The sequence below is a fragment of the Falco cherrug genome, chromosome 3 (genome assembly GCF_023634085.1).
Source record: "Falco cherrug isolate bFalChe1 chromosome 3, bFalChe1.pri, whole genome shotgun sequence".
NCBI lineage: Eukaryota > Metazoa > Chordata > Aves > Falconiformes > Falconidae > Falco > Falco cherrug.
In genome coordinates, this window is record NC_073699.1 from 1,851,433 (window position 1) to 1,873,180 (window position 21,748).

At 43.1% G+C, this 21,748-nt stretch overlaps 1 protein-coding gene across 3 annotated transcripts in view; it reads right to left on the bottom strand.

The window, feature by feature from the left end:
* NDRG1 (N-myc downstream regulated 1) overlaps positions 1-21,748 on the bottom strand; it is a 74,482-nt gene that overhangs the window by 11,790 nt on the left and 40,944 nt on the right. For 2 of the 3 annotated variants that reach the window (XM_055704430.1, XM_055704431.1), the window contains exons 2-6: positions 14,628-14,706; positions 11,885-11,920; positions 4,745-4,850; positions 2,965-3,085; positions 966-1,028 (exon numbers count right to left, since the gene is read on the bottom strand). In XM_055704430.1, the coding sequence (XP_055560405.1) occupies positions 966-1,028; positions 2,965-3,085; positions 4,745-4,850; positions 11,885-11,920; positions 14,628-14,706 (405 nt within the window). Of the gene's footprint in view, positions 1-965; positions 1,029-2,964; positions 3,086-4,744; positions 4,851-6,321; positions 6,473-11,884; positions 11,921-14,627; positions 14,707-21,748 lie in introns of those variants that run through there. The other variant, XM_027808130.2, reaches the window with a different exon arrangement.

Consider the following 21,748-nt stretch of genomic DNA (forward strand, 5'->3'; position numbering starts at 1 on the left):
TTTGTAAGCACACAACAATTTGATTTTCAAGGAGACAACATGATCCTAGCACTTTTTTGAGTGCAAGAGCAGAACTGGCAACCCTGTGCCTCACATTAGGCACTTCAAAAAACACATCTCTCCAGAAGTTAGTGGGGTTAAACTGATCCAAGGTACTGTAACTGCTGGTTAGAACAACTAAACAATGCCTAAACTGGGGTGCTGGTCTGAGATTAAAAGCCCCACCAGCAGTTTAGCCTGTCTGTTCTCCAAGGCTGCCTAACCCTGAACACCAGGTTCTCTCTGCTTGGTCTGAAACCCCCTGGGAGGTGCCTGCCTGTGCTTTCCATGGTGTACCGGGAGCACCACCCTGCAGGGAAGGTACATCTCCTGCTAAAGCTAAGCTTTAAGGGAGGACACACAAGCTCGTGGCAAGTAGACAACAGAGGAACACTGCCACAAGGTCCTTTGACACTGGCAAACTGGCATCCGCGCTCTGTAGTAGAGGCGGCTCTGGAGGAGGTTGGAGTGACCCCCTAAGACACTCAAGCCACAGGAGTGGAACAGTAAGCCTCTTCATGCGGGATCATGGGGGGGGTTCTGCCAACCCCACAGGAAAACGTGGGTTGTTACAGTGGGAAGAACAGATTGTCTGTGCCCTGCCCCTGTAAGGGCAACACCGAAAACACTGGAGGAAGCCCCTAAATTAGGCACGTGGGATTTCACTCGAAGTTGCTTCCTGTTTAAAAAATAACCAGACATTTCAAAAGAAGCCAAAAAATAAGCTCTTTCAGAAACAAAGGCAAAAGCAATCCATCTCCAACTGAGGAACCAAAGGACCACTGCAACTGTAATTCTACTAAGCAAAATGCCAGATAGCCAGGCTGAAGCTTCAGGGGCAGCAAGATTACCTGCTCTGCCCTGCTCTTTCGGTGTGCCACGCATAGAGAAGAATCAGGAAAATAAGTAAATAATTTTGCACTCACCCAAACTGCTTCAGGATTCCAGGAAGCATTTCGGCCAGCTGATCCATGGAGGGGTACACGTACCTACAAAAAATATGAGGTCGTGGAGTTATTACAGCACTTCCAGTAGAGTAGGCTGTGATAGTTCAGAGACACAACAGTCACTGTAGATTTAATACCAAATGTGCTCATTATGAGATCACTGACAGTATGGCCTGGGGTTAAATCAGGAGCAAGCACAAGTTGTTTAGCAGAAATATGAACATAATCTATATGGCACTTTATGCGAGTTACAGGATGGTAGATGTTTGGTCCAGCTGAGAGCTAAACAGACCGTAATGAATCTCTTCGAAGAAAAGTTAGCACTTAATCTATGAAAAACTTTGAACTTGAGGGTTGAGTTTCCAACCACATTTGTACTTCTGGTCCACCACAAAAAAGTCTCCCTGTGTTGCAGAATCACAGACTACAGCAATGAGATTCAGATCTCTAGCAAATAATTTGCATGTATGTTTTCAGGTACACACACTTGACAAAGGATAAATGAAGATAGGTTTCTATCAATATTGATGGAGAAAATGAAGGCATAGGAAGAGCTATGAAGCTGCTGAGGAAGTTCAATAAAAGCAGCTGTCAGTTAATGCTCCTGGTCATCAGCAGAGCAGAAATAAAATTCTGAGCAAAATCTCAGCTAAGCAGTGCATGGAAAAAATTCCATCTGAAGTAGTTGGAGAACGTCTGCCTAGGATGTATCCAAATCTTTGTTTCCAGTCAGGATTACACCTAATGATTCTCTAGTTTACTCTCCAAAATAAAAATGCCCAAAACAGTGCAAAATTCCTTTATTTTCTTCGATTTTCTCATTGGGAGACTAAACCTTGTCATGACAAAGGCTAGCGTCGCCTCAAGAGCTGTGACTTGACTTGAGCATGCTGGTCTCCCAGCTGGATGGCTGGGAGAGGTAACACAGCTTCTTGTACTGTCATTGCAACGTTGTTAAGCAGCAGCCTTTACTAGAGATATCATGATGATCCCTACGCAGCTGACAACTCCCCAGTGTTAAGGCTTGTTCAGGACATGAGGGTTAAGACACTTAAAGGCTCGTGATTCCAACAAATACGAAGTGGGATGACTGAAATAGCTTTGTAGGCTGCTCTGGTAGACGACCGGGCCATTGCGGTTAACACTAGCTGAGAACCTGGCCCATTGTGACCTCCTCAGCATCAGACCAGCTTAAAAATTAAGAAGGGAAAAAGACTGGCTCATGCAATAAGGGTACATATAAGCTCCTTAGTACTTAGTTCTTAAAGAACAACTATTCCTTGCCTTGTATCCTCCCCTGGGCATGTTGCCTGCTCCCTTCCTCAACCAAGATGATTCCTACCAAGGGACATCTTAAGGCACACCTCTCTCATTTGACCTAAATGGGACAGGCATTTTGGCAAAGACAGTGCTCATGGTACACAAGGTTTCCAAGAGTTACAGCATCCTACATGACATGCAGTCAATAGTACACAGCTACCTGTGACATTCTGTGAGGGTACATCACTACTGTCCAGCTTGGATCTTCCAGGTAGGTTATCAAGTCTATTTATCAACATCTACCATGCTGCCATGCCATAAAATTCCATGGATTTAGGAAAGGCATTAGCCACTATATAATGGCCATCTTGTTTACAGTAATGATTCAATTTTGTATTTGTATTCAGGATGTCATTACGAAACAAGGTTAACTCAATATTTAAATTGATAGATGTAGACAGCTGTCAAGGAACCGCTTTACAAGTTATCAAGTTATCTGAGATAAAACACAAAATTACAGCCCCAAAGTCTACTGCAAACTGGCACGACACAACAGAGCTCCCAGAGCTCTAGTACCTTAAATACCGTATCAGGATTTCGGTTCAAAAGCCAACTACTGTGTTTGCTGCAAGGGCTTTTTATGTAAAGTGCAGAACAAGATTCTCTTTCCGGAAAGAGGATAGCTTTGAAAGCGAGGGCCATTTCCCTGACAACTCACCCGGCCTGGAAAGATGGTGCTCCATCCTGCTGACCAGGTGCATCCACATGGCAGACTGCAAAGTGCTGGGTGATTTCCTGCATATCCTCAAAGTTGAAGAGAGGATTGAAGCAAGTTTTATCTTGAGAAGGAAAAGAAAATACAGAACAATTGTGCAGAGGGGAAATACTAAGTTGCAGCTGCAATAAAATCATTCAACCTGTCCTGCAGGTTAATGAAAATTCAGTTTAGTCAGGCGAGCTACATTAGAGCCTGGGAAAAGTGGTAGTCCTTTTGTTTCTAGGGAGGAAAGACCAGCCAAGCCCTGCTACAAAGCAACCTGTGCCAACTTGCTTTTACACCTTGAAGCAGCACCCCTCAACAGCTCCTTCCTCATGGCCAGCTAAGGTTCACCCATGGTAATCTGGTACCTGCCAGAATTTTTTGCTTGGAACACTAAAATCTCAAAGAATTATTCTTTATGCAAAGTGAAAATACTAACAAAATGCAGTCAAAGAGTACTCATCCCAGGTTTTAGCTTAAGATTAAATCATCCATTTACTTGTCCAGTCATTTTTCTTTGGATTGTGTCAAAACAGATGGAGGAAAGAAGTATCCAAGGCTGAGATCGTGACTTGTGCTGTTGCCCAAATATTACAAGATAAACATTACATGATTGGCTGCTGCAGGCAGCTCAAGACAAAAGTGTCCTTCTGGGATACTCACTGCTGTAAGCTCCCAACTTTGAGGTAACTTGATTTCTAAGCATTATTTTTGTGGCAAGAGGGTTAGCGTATTTTCCTCCTGCAGTGCAAAGCATGAATTCTGTAGCACCATCTCTGAGATGCCTAGAAAACAGTTCAGTATTCCCTGTGTGTTTCTAAATGTCCTCACACTTCAACATACCAGCAAAATCATTTCAGTATACAAAATATTTTTAGCTAAAACCAGCTTTAGGAGAACATGCAAGTTTGGGAGCAGGTTCCTCCCCTTTTGAAGGGAGAGAAAGTTTATTCACCATAAAGATAGACTTTGTAACTCTAAAAAGAGGAGTCTTATTCAAAGATGGGATCCAGATGAAGCTCTGCCCCGATCCACTGAAAATCCAAAATGAAGTAATGCAGTTTCACAAAAAACAGGCAATAAAACAGAATTGTTTTCTTTTGAGTAATATTGACCACCCTGCAATAGCCAGACTTTAAGGATCTGCAGGTGTTTTTAAATGTAAATATTGATAACTGATTGAGAAACAGTAAATTATGTTAAGCAAAGAGTACTGATGAAAGAACAAATCAGCACAGATCTGCGTATTAGGTCATTATATTCTTGGGTATGACAGATAAGATAAAAAGGCACTTAAAGTTCTTAACACTGGCTAAGGACACAATGCCAGCACTCACTTCATCATCCTGATTCGACATGTAATTCTTATAAACCCATGGCAGCATAAGACTGGTTATCAGACAAGAACCCAAGACAAAGCACCAGCTATGTTGTTCTCAGTCCTGCTGGCAAGACACCCTCAGCCCTCCCGCAGATGTTTTTACAGTATTTAGACGCAGTCACTATGAGCTACCAGGGATCTTCTGCTGAAGTGAAATATTGCGAGTAATAACTTTGCAAGGATAACAAAAATCTGAGCGTTAAACTCGCTATAAGAAAGGAATTAGGTACCATCTAACAGGTTGCAATCCACGTCACAAGCAAGAACCTGGAAAAGGTTTCCTAACCGTCAGCGCCTCCACACCTTTGGTTACAGCAGTAGTGTTAAGGAAACAGGCTATTAAATCAATCTACTCACGATTCAGCCCAATATCATGGTAGGTGAGGATAGCTGGCCGGTTCCCCCTGGGAGTCCCACACATGGTGACATGGACCGAGCCATGCACAGTCTCCACATCTTGCTCCTGGCAAAGAACAGGAGGAATCTGTTAGGGGCTTGTCCAAGCGCTCCACCAGAACCCCTGCCACAGCAGACCGAGCACGAGTCCTGCCCCATGCCAGGGTCAGCCCCCAGCCCATGCTCTCCCACCCCGTGGCCCACCATGGTGAGGGCTCTCCGCTAACGGCTCACACCCAGCTGCCACCTACCCCAGCCCACAGCCAACTACAGAAGCACTTAAGCTGCCAGCTCTAACTAGGTGCTGAGGGAATAGTTGAATAGTTTTTAACCTCATTAAAAGGCAGCAGAAGAATAAAATAATAATAAAAAAAGCAAGCAGTGCAACGGTACCTAAAATTAACAAGTTAACAACTATGACTGCAGACGTTTGCGAAAAGTGCAAGTCGCCAAGATAAAATGCTTCTGTTTTCTAGGAAAAGGACTTTAATTCAGCATGTAACTACCATTCCACAAAGAAAGTGGTATTAAGTAGCCTATAATCACCACAGAGACCTATCGCATGTGGAGCCCTGTGATTATAGTAGCCTTCCCCAATAAAAGTGACAGCCACATGTGTTAGCTGTTACGTATAGACCTGAGCATAAACCCAGCTGCCTGAAGTTTGCTATAAGCACCATAACCACACCACTGTTGTGATTATCAGAGAAACAATGCTATTATTTAATGTAACAGGAGTTTATGCCATTTCATGATCTTAAAGCTAAGGACACCTTTATTATCAAATCCAAGGCTCCTGAGGACCATCTTTTATTTACTGGATAGCTACATATGTTAGACAACTTGGGTCGTACTAACATCCACAACGTATGGAGCAGGGTTTTTTTGTTTCTTTTGCACTTGAACTTCAGATAGGTGCTTTAAAAAAAGCTAACACGTAAAAGGGAATCGCAAAACAACAGTTATTTATGACACTTATTTACAGTACTGTTACATTCACGTAAGAGTCAAGGCAGTATATATTAGCAGCCGGTCTTAGCATTTTACCAGACTACTTTATTTACTGTACAGGACACAGGTATATCCACGTCATTCAGCACCACCTACTGTTTGCTGCTGCTGGCTTGACTTGCTCTGTGCAGTAATACCCAGAGGCGAAGTCCAAGTGAAATTCAAATCATTCAAAATTATGATGTAGATATCAGAGGCATTCAGCCTCTGCTAAAACCTTTACAGAGCAAAACCGAGCTAGTAATTTGATCGGAATCTCAGCTCCTTGATTTAGTACATGGAATATAACATGCATTTTGTCAAAAAAAAGGATGCTAGGCAACACCATTCCACATTTCACCTATTTTCCTTGCTATTACACATTTGTATCAGTTTTAAGTTACAATTACAGCAACGATTTAAGATTCACGCACCCCACCGTGTACAGTGGGAGAGCTGAGCACTGCTGCTACCTGAACTATACTTTGCTGAAACACTAATTTTCCGCTTTTGTGTCTCCGTGGGGATTTATTAGTCTGCATACTCACTGCATTATTTAGCAGGTAAACTGTATCTTCCATATCCAGCACCATCTTTAGGCAGAACAGGGTGATAAATCCAGCAAGCAAGGCAGAGGACAGTAGCTGGTTTCTGCTTTGCCCAAACAGGCAACTGGGTTATATAGAGAAGCTGCCGCCCTGCGTGGGCTTATGCCTCCCATAACGCCCAGCTAGAAAAAACCGCCACAGACTAGTTCATGAGGATGTCATTCTTAAATAGGATTTGCCTCAGGTTTGACCAGAAGTTACTTACTTGACAGAGCTCAGACATCAAAGATGAACTAAGCCTCTGCCACACAATGTACAAAGTGCCGAATTTCAGACCTGGGAATTAGTACAGTCTTTCCTGTTGCTGCTACCATCAGCTCTAGATAGGTTTAGCTTCATTTCAGGTTTTGTGATCTCAAATGGTAGAATACCTCAAACTTCTTCTAAAGTAAGTTAGATGCAAGTTCTTTCCTAAAAGTGAGGATTAAAGTTTCCAGTAGGGACAAAAGATGTTGAAATATTAGTGTAGAGTCAGAATGACTCTGCCGAACATCCAAACTGGTGACTTTAAGTGTATGAAATCTAGTATTTTCCAAGTTAGATAAACAACATTTAATCTAACGTATTCCTACATCAGTCATACTAATGTCACTAAGTTTCAGTTTTGGCAGGAAAATTTAGATATATCCATTATACAATACTACAGAAGAGATCTGCAATAGATACCAATTAATAATAACAGAAATTAATTTTCCACATTCCTCTGTATTTAGATAACTTTCAATACAAAGCATAAAACCCAATAGTTTGGCAACCTTTAACACCAGTAATGACAGTGAGCAATATTGTGTAGCACATCTCCTGCTGAGTGTGGAATATAGAGATTATTTCCTCCTCGGTTAAAGGCCAATAGGCATTTTGTATGATCAGATTTCTATTGCTAGATCCTTCCAGTAACAGCACTGAAAGCCTGGAGTGTGTTTCCTTAGGAGGGACTGCCTTTCAAGATTTGGGCTCTTCCTCCTTTATGCATGAAAGAAAAAAATAAAAATCTGTTCATGGTAGGTAAAGCCAGACCCTTGAACCTGCACATCCCACTGACCTCCACAGCTAATTCTTGTGGAACTAGAAATCTGAGTCTAGTTCAAACTCAGTGTCAACTAAAAATAGCTCAGAGACAACAGGCAACCATACTCCTAATTACTGGCATAAATCACTATCAGTTTAACAATTGGCTTAATTCCTCATTATTTTCACAGTAAGATTCCCCTAATTCAAGAGGGTTATGCCATTTCCCATTACTGTGAATTCTTAATGGCAAATAGCCAAAAGGTTCTCTAAAAAACAATCAATTCAAAGCAGTTTCCTCAGTGACATCAAACAAACAACTTCACATCCCTATTGATCCTATTAAAGATCAAGAGATTTGTCTACGTGATGTAGGGATGGATGTTTTCAAAACGCAGAGCACTGAAAACAGATGGCAGCACATCCCAATCAACATCAACATTATAGTAAGAGGCTCTTCACCAACTGATTTGTATTAAAACACTATCTTGGAAAAAAAAAATCCGAGGTACACTAATCCGATAGAAGGATAAAGACAAACACACCATCTGTTCACATCTCTCACTTTGACAGAGGTGCAGCCTTATAGTGCCCTAAAAAAAGCACACAAAACCACTTTTGATACGTGCAATTTAAGAGGGGCTATCTTAGTTTGAAGGAGCTGATCTGTTCCAAACTAGATTTTATTTTTGGGTCAAGTGACATTTTTTTGACATTTTGTCATGAAGTTGGAAGGGGGAGCTAATCTCTAAGTTGGTAACAGAAGTATTCCTTCCCCTCTCTACCCTGCCTAAGGAAGGCATGGATTGAGGAACGTGTTTATGAACAGGTTGTTTTCTAAAGTATGCGATTTTAACCAAAATGCTTTAGATTTCTAAAAAGGAAAACCATACACACACTGCACTTCTTGCTAAAACTACTGTATTTTACATTTTAAGTAAAACACTGCATTCCATCAAGATTATTTTAAAGCTTTTAAATATGCTTAATCCTCAATTACCATCTCATGCATGTTTTAATGTATAGTATTATGCCTGTTAGATACACCTCCCTTTTCTTGCCTCAGAACTGAGGGAAATGCTTCAGAACTTTTAAAGAGGATTTAAATGGCTTTTGAGTTGTTAGGATGCAGTATATTTTAAGTTCATATTACTTAAGAAGTTTAGTATATGCAGGTACTAGTATATTATTTTTCACTTTTTTTTTCAGTATCTTGAAGATCAAAAATATTTGAGCTTTTTATGTGGTATTGCAATGCTAGATTTCAAATCCTTTTGCCCTGAAGTTATTTAACATTTTCCCCCTAGCTTTTTCTACTTCAAAATATTGTTTCAATTCATCTTGTGCCTCTTTAAAACCCCAATGCCCACCTCTCCAGGTATTCTCTTTTTGTTTGTTCATTTAGATTTCTATTTTAAACTAGCAATATTAAGAAAACAGTTCCCCAGTTGAGGCTGTGAGTTGGGTACATTAATGTGTGATGACTTTAGATGCAAATGTGACTCTGCTAAGGTGAAAGCCAGTAACAAAAATTTTGGTGCAGGAAGTGAAGCAGATTATTGCTGTAATTCTTCCCAGGGATTCTTCCTAGTCCAATTAGCACTGGGTCGCACTGCTCCGCAAAAGCACAAAACCACAACCACCCCCCAACCTTCTCCTTCAGGGACTCAAAAGGCTGAGGAAATGCGCGTAACATGCTGCGATGCCCCAGGCTGCACCCACTGACAGCAATGGGACACCCACCCTGTGGCACCATGAGGACCAGCTGACTTGCCTCCCCTGGCAAGGTGGCTCCTTCCCTCCTCCCTTCACAGGCAGGAGACAAACCCATCTCTGCCACCTACAGCTGCCACACAGCTTGGAAAGTTTTGCGTAGTTAATGAGAGCAGCTCCTGATGGACCGCTCTCTTCTGGAACACAAAGCAAAGAGAATACATGCAGCGATGAGGAGCCAGCTCTCCATCGGCTCCACTACCACCAGCCCAGAGAACAGGCAAATACAAATGGGAAATACAACTAAAACACACTTGGCTGACAGAGCAGCGCAAGGCATGCTGCCCTGCACCAGTTTACCATTAATCATGCTCAAACAGGTTTGGTCAGGAACATTCCCCTTCTTGGGAGGCAAGGGACCTCCATTTAAATTCTCAGGTGGGTCCCACAGACAGACACAGTGCTGCCTGAAGGCAGCTCAGAGCTGTGCATTCTTCCATTCCTTGTCTTGGCCATTCCCTGGTAACTTCACAAAAGCTTTACCCCAGAAAATAACCACACGCGCATCTTGCGACGTGTGTTTTCAGAAGGGTGACACTGCATGATATAGTGCTTGCTTCAAAAATGGAAAAGTAGGTTTAACTCGGATCTGTCTAAAACAGCATGGGAAATAAGGGTCTATTTATTTCTTTCCAAACCCAAATAACTAGATAAAATTTATTCTTGGTAACAAGACACCTTATAGACAGTCACTACTTGTCACTAGTGGCAGAAACAAAATTATTAACTGTATAGTTTGTTCTAGAAGAATGGAGCAAGTTGCAAGGGATATGGTGGACACCAATAGCCATACATAGGCATTAAGTAAGAAGCTCCATCCTGCCAAGCGCTGATCACCTCCTTCCCTGGCCAGGTCCATCCTCCTCACAAATGCGGCTCACAGGAAAGGTTGCTTATTAGGAGCACAGATGAGCTTCAGTGTCAGTCCTGAGTGAGCTGGGTCCTCCAGAACTTCTCCAGTGAACCTACCAACTGAGTCTCTTGTAACAGCTTAAAACCACCTCTTTCATAGATCAGCCACAGAAGAACTTGAAGACACATAGGTAGGGTAGTTGTGCTTTTAAGGACCAAAGCTAAGCCTCCTTTGCAGTGGCAGTTCTTAACATAACAGATTGAGACTGTTCTTCCACCTTTTTCCTTCCTGAAGTAGAATAACCAAAGATTAAACCCTAACAGAGAACGATTATCAAAAAAGCAAGAGCTGGCAGAACAGGGCTAAATGACAAGAGCCACTGTGCTGGATTAGCGACAGTTAATCTAAAACATGGAAAAAACCAAAAAGGTTTAGAGAATTTGATCTTTCAAGTTAAAAAAAAAAATCTATATATACACACATGGTTTACAACCAAGCAAATTTCTTCCAAGAATAGAAATCAAATATGGGTCACTTCTGGATTCTTAATCCAAACACAGCAGTATTCCTGTTAGCAGACTTAATCTGGGATTCAGATTTATTCAGACCAAGTGATCAATCTGGACCCAAACAGAAAGCTTCTCCCATGTTGTACACAGCCCTGCAAAAGTTGCATGGCGACAGCTTTAACTTACATTTAGCAAGACTTCAGGCAGTGGATTACATCATTAGAAAGGATGAGGGGGAAGATACAGGATTAATATAAACTATAACTGTCTCTCTTGGTTTCCAGGGTAAGGATTGTTGAGTTTGTGCTGTGTTTTTTTTTTTTTAACCAATTCACAAAACATTGAGTAAAAATATAGGCAGGTGCAAAGAAAGTGCAAAATGCCACAAAGTACGAACAGGTAATTTCCTTCAAGGACCTCTGCCTGAACACTCGAGAGACTAGAACAATTTAATAGCTTTCCTTATTTCTGCACAGTCTACCTCCCTCCTACACGGCTTGTGGAAATAAGACACCCAGCAATCCTCTTTTTCCAACACATACTCCTTGTCCTCAGCAATGGGAATTCACCTCTCGCCCCTTCTGCTGAGGCGAGTACCAGCTCCCGTGTCTCCCTCCCAGTCCAACCCAGCCTGGCTCCCACAGCCACACGCTTCCTTAGTCGCAGCTTAAGAACCAGCAAGGACAAAATTCTCAGTCAGAAGCACAAGTGTCAATGAAATAATATACAAGGGGAGCTAAGAGAATTACAAAGTCACCTCTCAAAAGCATAACACGCAGGGAAAGTGGAAAGCCACCATGTGACCTAGCGGTGCTCCTTGTGAACGCTGATGTGCTGGCTGTAAATAAACGTAAGGAAACTACCGACACCCCTGTGACAGACAAAATTGATTGCTTAGCGCCTTCCACTGCTCCACAGGCTTCAGGAATCTTTTGGAAACTTTCAACTGCATAATGGGATGCATCGAGAGGGACGTTTCCTCCAAGGAAACGCACACACACTGCTAATGAAAGCAAACTAATGGGGGAAAGTGTGTGCATCAATGTGGGAGGGGAATATTTTGCTTTCATTACCCGTGCTGAAAAATCTCATTCTCCTAGCAAGAATAAAACTGCCTGCAACCCAGCCACCCCTTTTGGATAAAACTTTTTTAGCTTCAGTCTGAAAAGACCTCCTGCAGTCCCCTTCACATTGCTACATCAGAGCCCCATTCAGGTCCCTCCCCCACAGGAACAGTACTTCTGGCCAGCAGTCAGTCATTTCTGATCACATTTTGCTGTTCTCTCAAATGTCCATTTAGTTTCCCCTTGTACCAAAAGGGAAAATAAAAAAAGAAAAAAAGAGGAATAGCTTTACTTGCCTGAACATCAAAGTCTGGAAGGAGGCGAGTGATAGCCTGTGAAGAGATTTCAAAGTATTAATGCAAGTAACTTGTGCAGCTACAGAAACCTGTGCTGGGACACGTGTGTTCTAACCCCCTGGTTCTGCAGCCAAGAGCTCTGTCCCGTCCCTTCCTTCAAGGAAAGCTGAACATCAAAATTCACCCGAGACCTTTTACCCACTAATCTTCACAAAGAACATGAAAGCAGTAAAATACTAGATTACAGACCAGCAAAATAAATCACAAAAGCTAGCGCATCTTCAGCTATTTTTAAATCACTGGACAGGTTGGAGCAGTAAAACACCGACCTCTTCTTGATTGCTTATTGTAGCCATAGGACAGCCAACAGCCCCCCTCAGTCCTGACGACGATGGGAAGCCACTGCTCCAGCATGCACCGAGCACTTGCAACTCGGTTAAGCAGTCGTTACTGGGATTTGGTTACACGATGTGGAAGGTGGGAAAGGTTTTATCCCAGCCAAAATCAGGCCTTGTTATGTTTGGGAGGCTGGCTGGACAGAGAGAGGTCTGTTTCAACTCATGACCATCACTGTTACTGAGAAGCTCCCATGCCTGTTGAAGATCTCCACAGAAAAGAAGTTAGGAGAAGTCCTCCTTCCTCACTTCCAGTAGTCTAAAAGGCACCTTACTTCAAAGGAGGAAGTATCTTACAGTCACCTCCTTTTATTAATAGACAAGGAAGAAGTCAAACTCTAATTTCCATCAGAGGGCTGAAAACAGAGGGAAGAACAGCAAAGCAAACACTTTTTATGCTGCAGAGTACGACAGAAAAGCCAAAGCTTGACAAGGGTATCGAGAAAAAAAAAAATCAAAGCTTAAGATCCTAGCGAGGGCATCGCTCAGTCCCAGAAGCCCAGGTAGACTAATGACAGAAAATGTCTTATTATTGGGCAATATCATCTCAAGACTGTGGACCTCAGAGCACCACAGCCCAACTAGTAATTATGACAGGACTCTAGAGCCGTGATCTTCAGGCAATTAGGCAGTGTCTTGCACACACAAGCAAATAGCTAAAGAGCTGACTGAGCTTGTGGAAGTCATGGTACACAACCTTAGCTTTAGAGAACATGCTGGGGTTTAATTTTACTATACTGTTGGCCTCATGATCTTTTAAACATAGTTAATGTCGTACACTGTTGCTCCAGCGGGGTCCAAAGTGGAAAGGAATTAAGTTTACGTGGCACCCATACAGGCAGCATACGAAGCAAGGCTCATCACTGTTAAGGAACAAAGACTCAGCTGTAGGAGAAACCTAAGCACAACAAGCCAGGATGCGACTTCAGAGTGTATCACCAGCTCCACTATTAACCCTAGTGTGTGCTGTGTGTCCTTCAGGGCAATCTTTCCACTTTCTCAAAACACACTAAGCGACTTCCTTCATCTATATTAAGAAGGGCCACAGAGGAAATCAAACTCTGCTGGTTTCTCCATGTAGACAACAGTTAAAGTAACATTGTGAATAGATGCACATAGGGTTCACGGCCAAGATTCCAACTTTTGAGCTACATGCTACAGAAACTCAGGAAGTTAATCAGCGTTTTAAGATATTTCTGAACTTTGAAGCAAAAGCATTTCAGTACCCGTAGGACTTCTGCTGAGAATCCCCCTTGCTTTGCTACTACCAAACAATATTGGCATTAAAAAGGGATCTTAGTTTCTGAAAAGTCTGAGTGCTGCATTCACTGGTACCCAAACAAGCTCTGCTTTCATGCAATGTCCTTGGCAAAGGAGCTGTGTTTAAAGTTCCTTCAGCCATTTCACTGCAGTCGCAAGTGGAAATCATTTTCTGAAGTGTTTACACAAAAGAGGTAGGGAATAAAAAAGAAAGTAGCAGAGACAGTCATGAATAGTTCTAGTGTAGAAAACCAGGGAAAAAACCCAACATGCTTATACATGTCATTGTCAAGAATTACAATCGTTAGGAACAAAAGAAAAAATCTTGTTTTGATTCAAGAAATAAACAGAGAGGTTCCTTCATGCATTACATTTGCCACAAACATATCAAAGTGCAGAGCGCTGCTACCACCAGTCAGACAGCCACTAACCTAGATGCTGTGGGCAGTTTCGAAGAAAATGATGCAAAAACAAATGGAAAGAAGTACAACAAGGTGAAGCAAGAAAAAGGCTAGGGTGTTTCTACACTGCAGCCCCAGAGGAAAGGCTGCAGCTTGTGCACACCCAACGGCTGCAGACCTGGTAGCAGTTTAGCTGTAACTCATAGCTCAGTGCAGGCAGAGAGGACTAGATGGGGCACAGTTGTATCTCTGGACTCAGATGTGCCCAAAGGAAAAGCAAAGGCTCTCTCTGTGCCTCCCTGAAAGGTAGCTAAGAGAGCAACGTTGGTATCTTTACGTTGAGAAGTCTATAGGCATAGATGGATATATGTGATACAGCACAACTGGCATCATTCCAAATGGCTAAAGACATAAAGACACCCAGAACTGTCATGATTTAGAAAACAAAAAGTGTCACCACCAGAGTAGGACTAGAGAAGAGTAAAACCAAAGATCAAAAAATAGCAAATAATTAAGGCTGGTTTGCATTATTAAAAAAAAAAACCCAACACTCTTATTCCATCTCCAGTTTCCCTTACTTGTTTCTTCCATTACAATAGGTTAGAACTAATCCAAGAACACATGTGCAGTTCCAACAGCAGCCCTGAAATAAAACACATAAGCTCTAGAAAACTTTAAAATAATTACCTCCTCCTTCTCCACCAGAGGTTTCACCTCCGCAAGGTGAGCATCCTGGAACTCTGTTGACATGGTCAGTAGCTGATATCTGCAAAGATGAGAAAAGATTTGTTCTCAGCGTGCATCAAAGATTAAATATGGGAACAAAGATGCTCCGCCCAGTCCCCCCACCCAGCATCTCAGGTTATAGTTTAAAAGACCTCTGCAAGAAGGTTATGGATCTCTTGTAAAATGCCTCCCTGGTTTATTTGTATACACAGTCCTGCACAATACAAGATTAAAGAAATATTAAGGCTGCAAGATCAAACAGAAGTTTGACAGCTTCAAAACAGGGAATGCTGAAGGAAACAGGGCAGGGACCAGTACAGAGAGTGTCATGGAAACTGTCATTTCGCAGGTGAAAGGAGGCATAGCCAAATCTGCACAACCGCCTTCTGAGATTAGCTTGAATACTTGACTGATTTTTTGTGTGGGTGTTTTTTGGGTTTTTTTATTTATTTATTGTAATGCAGGCTCCCTCTCCATCTCCAGATCTTTACTCTACGCAAACGGACCTGGACACTCACTAGCATCACTTTACTCTCAGATCGATGCGCTCCATTCTCTGGGACAGACACACCTTCCTTGATCTGAACAAACAAACAGTACCGAGTCAAACAGATACCCCTGTAAGTGGACACCTCATTAGGTGCATGCGATAATGCTATTTTCAAAACTGTCAAAGGAAGGAATAAGATTGCCGTGTCCTACTCTAGGGAAGGACCGGCATCACGATACCATGGGAAGCTTAACCAGGAACACAGCCATGGCCAAAGCCCAGAAGAGGCGACCGCCGAGGCCGGTGGCGCAGCAGGCTGTGCTGCGGGTGCAGTGTGCCTTCTGCATTTGGACCAACAGGCATCTCTGTTCAGCGACAGCATCAGCCCAAACTGGGAGTTAAAAAGAAGAACGGCCTCTTTTCATTCTCTTACCAAAGATAAGGTGCTGGAAACAGAGGGCTGTTCCCTGTGAAGTTTTAGTGAATGACCAGAAACAATTCCCAAAGATACTGAAACTGTTTTAACAGCAAGAGGACAAATTCAAAAGTCAAAGTACGTTTGCTACACTTCCTCTGGCCTGCTGGAGAAATACCTATCATGTCCGTTCTGGGCATCTTCAGACAAAATTGGAAATGTATTAACTACGCAACTATAAAACAAATCAATTAGTTACTTTTTAAGAAAAGTTTTGAATAGTCTCAAGTGAGCACACAAAGCCAGCCAAAAGGCTGAAACACGTTTAGGAATTATTGACTAAGTATAACCGCAAATATTTTAATTATTAACAGTTTTTCTGAAGATACGCATAAAACTACAGAACAAAATCTAAACCAATTCTTTAAACAATGATTTCCTGCCCCCTGACTTAAATCTGATTTCAGCCAATCAACCCTGTCTACATAAATGACCTGGGGCTCAAGAAGGGCTGTGAAGCCCACAGGAGTATCCAGGAGCTGACAGTGGCAACAGCATCATTTTTACTCTGCCCCATGGGTTAAGTCAGTGCACTTCTCCCTGGGCAAAGATGCTCTAATGAGATGCTAAAGATGCTCTAGTGAGAAAGTGCAAGATGGTTAGATGCTGGAGGAAGCTATGCAGCAGCACGCGCAGATTAACACAGTTAATCTGCTGAAAAAACGTTGCTGTTCATGCACACGCAAACACCTTCAGATTTTTAGGAACCCTTTTTGTAATTATGCAATTGGGTGGATTTTTGGTAAAGAATTAGACTGGGGATTTTAAGCTTAGAGAAATGCTTCATGAGTATTTAACCTCACCACTTGAGGCATGGGCACAGCAACAAAACTGGCCGCACTGCCAGTAATTTGTTATCCAAATTAAAGGGCATCAGACGTACTTAAATAGTCACATAAGTCAAGACAGAGTTAACTGCCCAGCAGCCACTCTAATCCACTGTTTTTTCCTCCACGTTTTCCAGTAAGTTTTGCTCGTTACAGATTTTAACCATAAAGAACAAGCAAAAAACTACTTTGCCAAAATTGCAAACAACTGCAAGTGACATTTTCAAGTGTTACATATTTTCGCAGTTACAGCCATCTATGTAATCGGACAGTCTACACAGTGAGCAATTGTGCATGGCAGAGAGGGCAAATAAATGCTGCTACAGTATTTGGAGATTAAAAATATTTATATGCAGTTGTACCTAACTCAACTTGCCTTTTTTTTTTTGCAATTCAGCAAGTTCTGTCAAGACAGAAGTAACACTTTGATGTTGCATGTAATTCTGCAATAAGGAGTAGAAGTGCAAGAGATTTTTCCATGTTTAGCCTATAGGGGAGAAAAGTTAGAAGCCAGGTCCCCTACAGTTTTCCAGTAAGAAACAACTCAGGGAACAAAGTCACAGCTAGTGTTTGTGGAAGAAAGTTGTTTACATGGGACGGTTTCAGATTTTTAGGGACTCTGAGCACTGACTACAAATGACCAAAAAAAAAACCTGTGCCAAAAAGAACAAGATGGGCGCCTTTTATAGCCTTAAAATACAATCCTGTTTTCATAATAGTTCAAAGTTGTTGCTCTACGTTTCCGAAAGAGCCAGCACTAGGAAGTGCTGACCAGCAGATTACACGACTGGCGTAAAGTCTGCTGAACAAAAGCCCAACGTGTACCAAGTTCTCGCTTTTGGAAAGATACCAGATCTTGGAGCCACAAAATGTTTTCAGATCAGGCATTTCCAAGCTCTGCGTTTTCCTTCTCTGCATCAGGAATACCTGAAACATTCCTCCCAAGAAACAACCTTGTCATCAGGCAGCACAACAACACGCTCTTTGTTCACGAGAGCTGGCAAACAAAGCCCTGCTATCGGACAGCGCTGTAAAAAACATCTTATTTTCCAAAGAGAAAAATGCTGGGGAAGTGGTTTTGTACCACCCATGTTCAGCACAAATTTTATAATCTCTAAATAGGTGCTTTGTGCTTCCCCCCGTTATGTGACAGGGTAGCTCAAAGCTACAGTAACTGCGTAACTCTCCTGAATAGATAACCATACAAGCATTCCTTTATACGCATTTCAAAGCGCTTGCCTCACAGAAGTCTTCAAAACACAAAGTTCATTTGTATCGGCAAGCAGTAGTGTAAAGTTGCCAGCTTGGGGAAAAACAATTTTTACTCCACTTGGCCAATTCAGCCTGCTAAGTGGTCCCAAGTTCTCCTCTCTGGGACAAGCCACCTCCAGCCAGTGGACACCCACTACCTTGCACCCAGGTATCTGTTACACTTGCTGCTCAGAGGGTGAAGTTTTAAACCAACTGTACTTCTAACTAAGAAAAAAATACAGCAGTTTTGCAGCTGACAAAGTGCTTTAAAACATTGTCTACCTTTGCCAACTAGCAAGAAAGGCATCAAACCAGCCCCTAGGAAGCAAGGGGGGACAAGGGGTAGAGTGAAGTCATCCATGCAATACTGTGTTCACTGATTTCATTCAAAGAAGCTTTTCTGCACCCATTCCAGCCCAAACCCACTGCTGCAAAACCACTGGAGCAGGTGTCATAACCAAGGCTAGCAGGTCAGGAATCATTCTACTGAGCCTGGTTATTTCGCTCTTAAAGGTTCAGAATACATCACCTGTCCCTCTGCACCATTGCTGGTGGGACAGTCATTGCTGAAGATTTGTTTCAGCAGTAGGGGGTACAGGATGGATGGGCAACCCGGCTTTGCACAACAGGGAACCCAATTAAGCTAAGAAGCCACACATTGGGCCATCCATCCTCAGGCACCAGCAATGTTGCAATTGTAAAGTACCAAATGTTAGGTAGTCCTCATATATGTGACCAAATTCATTCCAAGCAGAGAAACAAAACAAGTTCAAAGACTCCTCATTTTAAACTTTATTCTTCTGAAGATATGCATATGGTTGTCCAAGCTTGTGCCACGGGGTGCATCATGAGGTACGATGGTTGAATGTCCACAAAGGGCTGGGGAAACTGCTACCAGCACCACAGGACTTGCCTCTGCCCTCATACTCGTGTTTTTTATTTACATACTATCACTGAAAACAACAGGAAAATACTCCTGCCTAAGTATTTCATAAAGACAGCAATTTCCTCAAAACAGCTTGTTTAAAACACTGGCAGCAGAGATCATTCTTGAGTACTGACACATGGAAGGGTAACCTCACCAGAGCAGCTCGATGGCATTTCCATCTTTGCAGGCTGAGCAAGCAGGAGGGACAGCAATCACTTTACACGTGGTACTAAGTATTCACGAGCATTTAACAGCAAAGAGGGAGAAGGCCATGGGCACTGTGGGTCAGTCACAGCTCCCAAGCGCTGGTGTTGCTGTCTTTGAAGAGAGAGTGACCATACAAGACTGGGCTCCTGGGCCACACGTGGGAGGTGTTTCCAAGCCAGCCACATCACTCTGCACTTTATCCCATGAAAGCCACAAGTGTCTTCAGAGCTCAGGCACCAAAGCAGGTAGAAAGGACAGGGGTGGCAATTTGAGGGTTTGTGTATCTACAGCAGCTGAAAGCACAGTTATAAAGAAGCAAGGATGAGGCAAGGATGGAGCAAGCAAAGATGTCTCCAGAGCTCTGCAGAAGCTGATTAGCAAAGATCCCCATCAGTTTCAGGTCAGAAAAATAACCAAGCGGACCAGACCTCGGACAATGAAGCAAGGAAAGTTACTGTGACACTCAAACAGTATGAGTCTTACATATGGTCAATTAGACCTCTTCCAGTCATTTAACAGTAAATGCAGTAAACTAGTCTGGCTGGCCCCGAGACAAAAAACTGTTACTGTAAGCTGGACTGCAGCTTGAAAAAACTTGTCTCTGTTTAGTGGAGACAAGTGAGTGGTGCGTGTGTGGTTACAGTCCACAATGCACACTCATTAGGTGCACTTCACATTTTATCATAAACTTGACAAATGTAATCTTCCTGTTTGTGATTAATTTGAAAATTATGCATTTTGCAAGTATCCAAAACAGCTCATGCATAAGCATCTGCCCACACTTATGCCCGATTTAAGCTACTCTTTGTTACAGGCGCTGGTATCACGAGGTCCTTTGTGTACAGAGTTACTGATCTTCTCTGACATAGATGCACACAATAAATCACAAAAGAGGTTTTACAGCAGTTCCTCCCCTTTAGAAAAAGCAGGTGACTTGTGAGAGTTAAGTAGCCTCCAACTAAACAGTCTGAGCAACAAGCGTCACAAGTTGAAGATGCTCAACTACCTGGGACTCTGGGTTTCCTCAGCCTCTGATTATACATGATTATCTCTGCAACTGAAGTTAATAACCTGAAACAAAGGAAGCCTGGCAGCATATTCCTTAAATAAACTCAAGTTTCAAATCAGAAAAGGTCAGGAAACAAGGAATTAAATTTCGTATCAGGGAACTGAAACAACTACCCTGCCTGGTGGCCTCTGGTTCACAGATGTCCTGCAAATCATCATCACCCAGTCCTCTTTGGGCACAGCACTGCCAATATTCAGTTTAATTATTTTTTTGCTTCTTTTTAACCAATTTGCTTTTATTTCCTTTCAGCCCCATTTGTGAGCTATTCCACCAGCATGCTTTAGTGAAGGCTCCAGTTGAGAATAAGAGCTAGTATCTGGAAAAACACACACAAACCTGGGATTTTTAGGAGCATAATATAGCATACCAGTGATTCGGAGAGCCAAAAATACAAAAGGGCTTAAAGTTTTAGCCATTTTTAAGTTTAGACTTATGCTACGTGCTAATCAATCCGATTAGGAAACTGAAACGTTTTAGCTGAGAACTTGAGCCCTGTGCCAAGGAATGGCCGGTGAAGCTGACGGAGGTGGCTGCAAGGACAGAGCCAGCAGCTGATACGAGTAGATGCTGGGCACACCTGTGCAGTCAGAAAGGCAAGATCACCAGGCTCACCTCCAGTCCTTTTCTTCTGGCTGTGTTTCGCTTGTGAGCAGAGCTGGTGCCTGTAGGGGTACAGAGCTGTTCAGCTGCAATCACCCTGAGGCTGGCCATAGCCTGGAAACTGCCAGCTCCTCAGACCAGGAACTGGTCACTCTTCACAGGTGTGCTACGCTCAGGCAGCCATACATTGACAGCAGCATCAAAACAAAGTGAGCTGGAACCAGCCCTTCTGTCTACTCCACAGATGTTGCGCAAGAAAACTGTTGCAATGCAGCTTGCACAATCCTCTCGCTGTGGGATGCGGAGAAGAATGTTCCTTGGAAAGCTCAGGGTCCTCCCATGTTTCACAGGAGTAGGAGCTGGATGTGGCAAGGGTTGGTGTGCTAGCCAAAGGACATGGCTGCTGCCCCCATCCTGGGCACCCCCTGTTGTGTCACACACACACACACCCCTCCAGTACAATGAGCAGCTACTTTATTCCTGGCAGGCTGGGAAATGGAGAGCTTGCAATGTCTTAGGGCTTTTTTCCTGTTGTAGCAATCCCTAATACCACTTACGCTGTAATATCACAACTCCGTCAGAGACAGATTACAAACCCTAATGAAAGTTCTCCAAAATTTCTTTAGCATCTGGCACCTGAAACTAATGCTGGTCATAACCACTTTTCACAGAGGTATCTCCAATATTGCAAAGTTTCTTTAGGGAGAGATTTAAAAATATTAGTGCCTCCCAGGGTGCTCCAGATACAAAAAGTGCTGTCACCCTGTTCCCACTCCTCACACAGCCACCACTCACCGCTCACATGGCTGCAAACAGTCCTCGAGGAACGTGACAGTGCAGGGTGGAGGGAGGGGAATTCAGGGCTTCTGTAAGAAATCCTACATCTGAGTGGCAGCCTAAGTTTGTTTGGAAACACGTTATACCCATTGGTACGGGTGCCAATATTGTCCTTTAGCTCTAAAGGACTCCAGGCTGTGGGTGGCAGCACTGCAGGGTGGGAAGAGCAAGAGCCATCAGCCGCCTTCCCAGGCTTTGTTTTCTTACCCCTCCAAGCCAGCCTGTCTCCTTCCACTGCCCCAGCACCCTCCTAGCATCCTCCCAACACCCTTCTCAGCATTCACCCCACTCCTCCGCCAACTGACTGCAAACAAATCTTAAGCAAAGACGTCGGGGTGATGCACTGGTACAGAACCCGACACCTGCCTCGCACCTGGGTGCTAGGCTGGGCGTGCGCT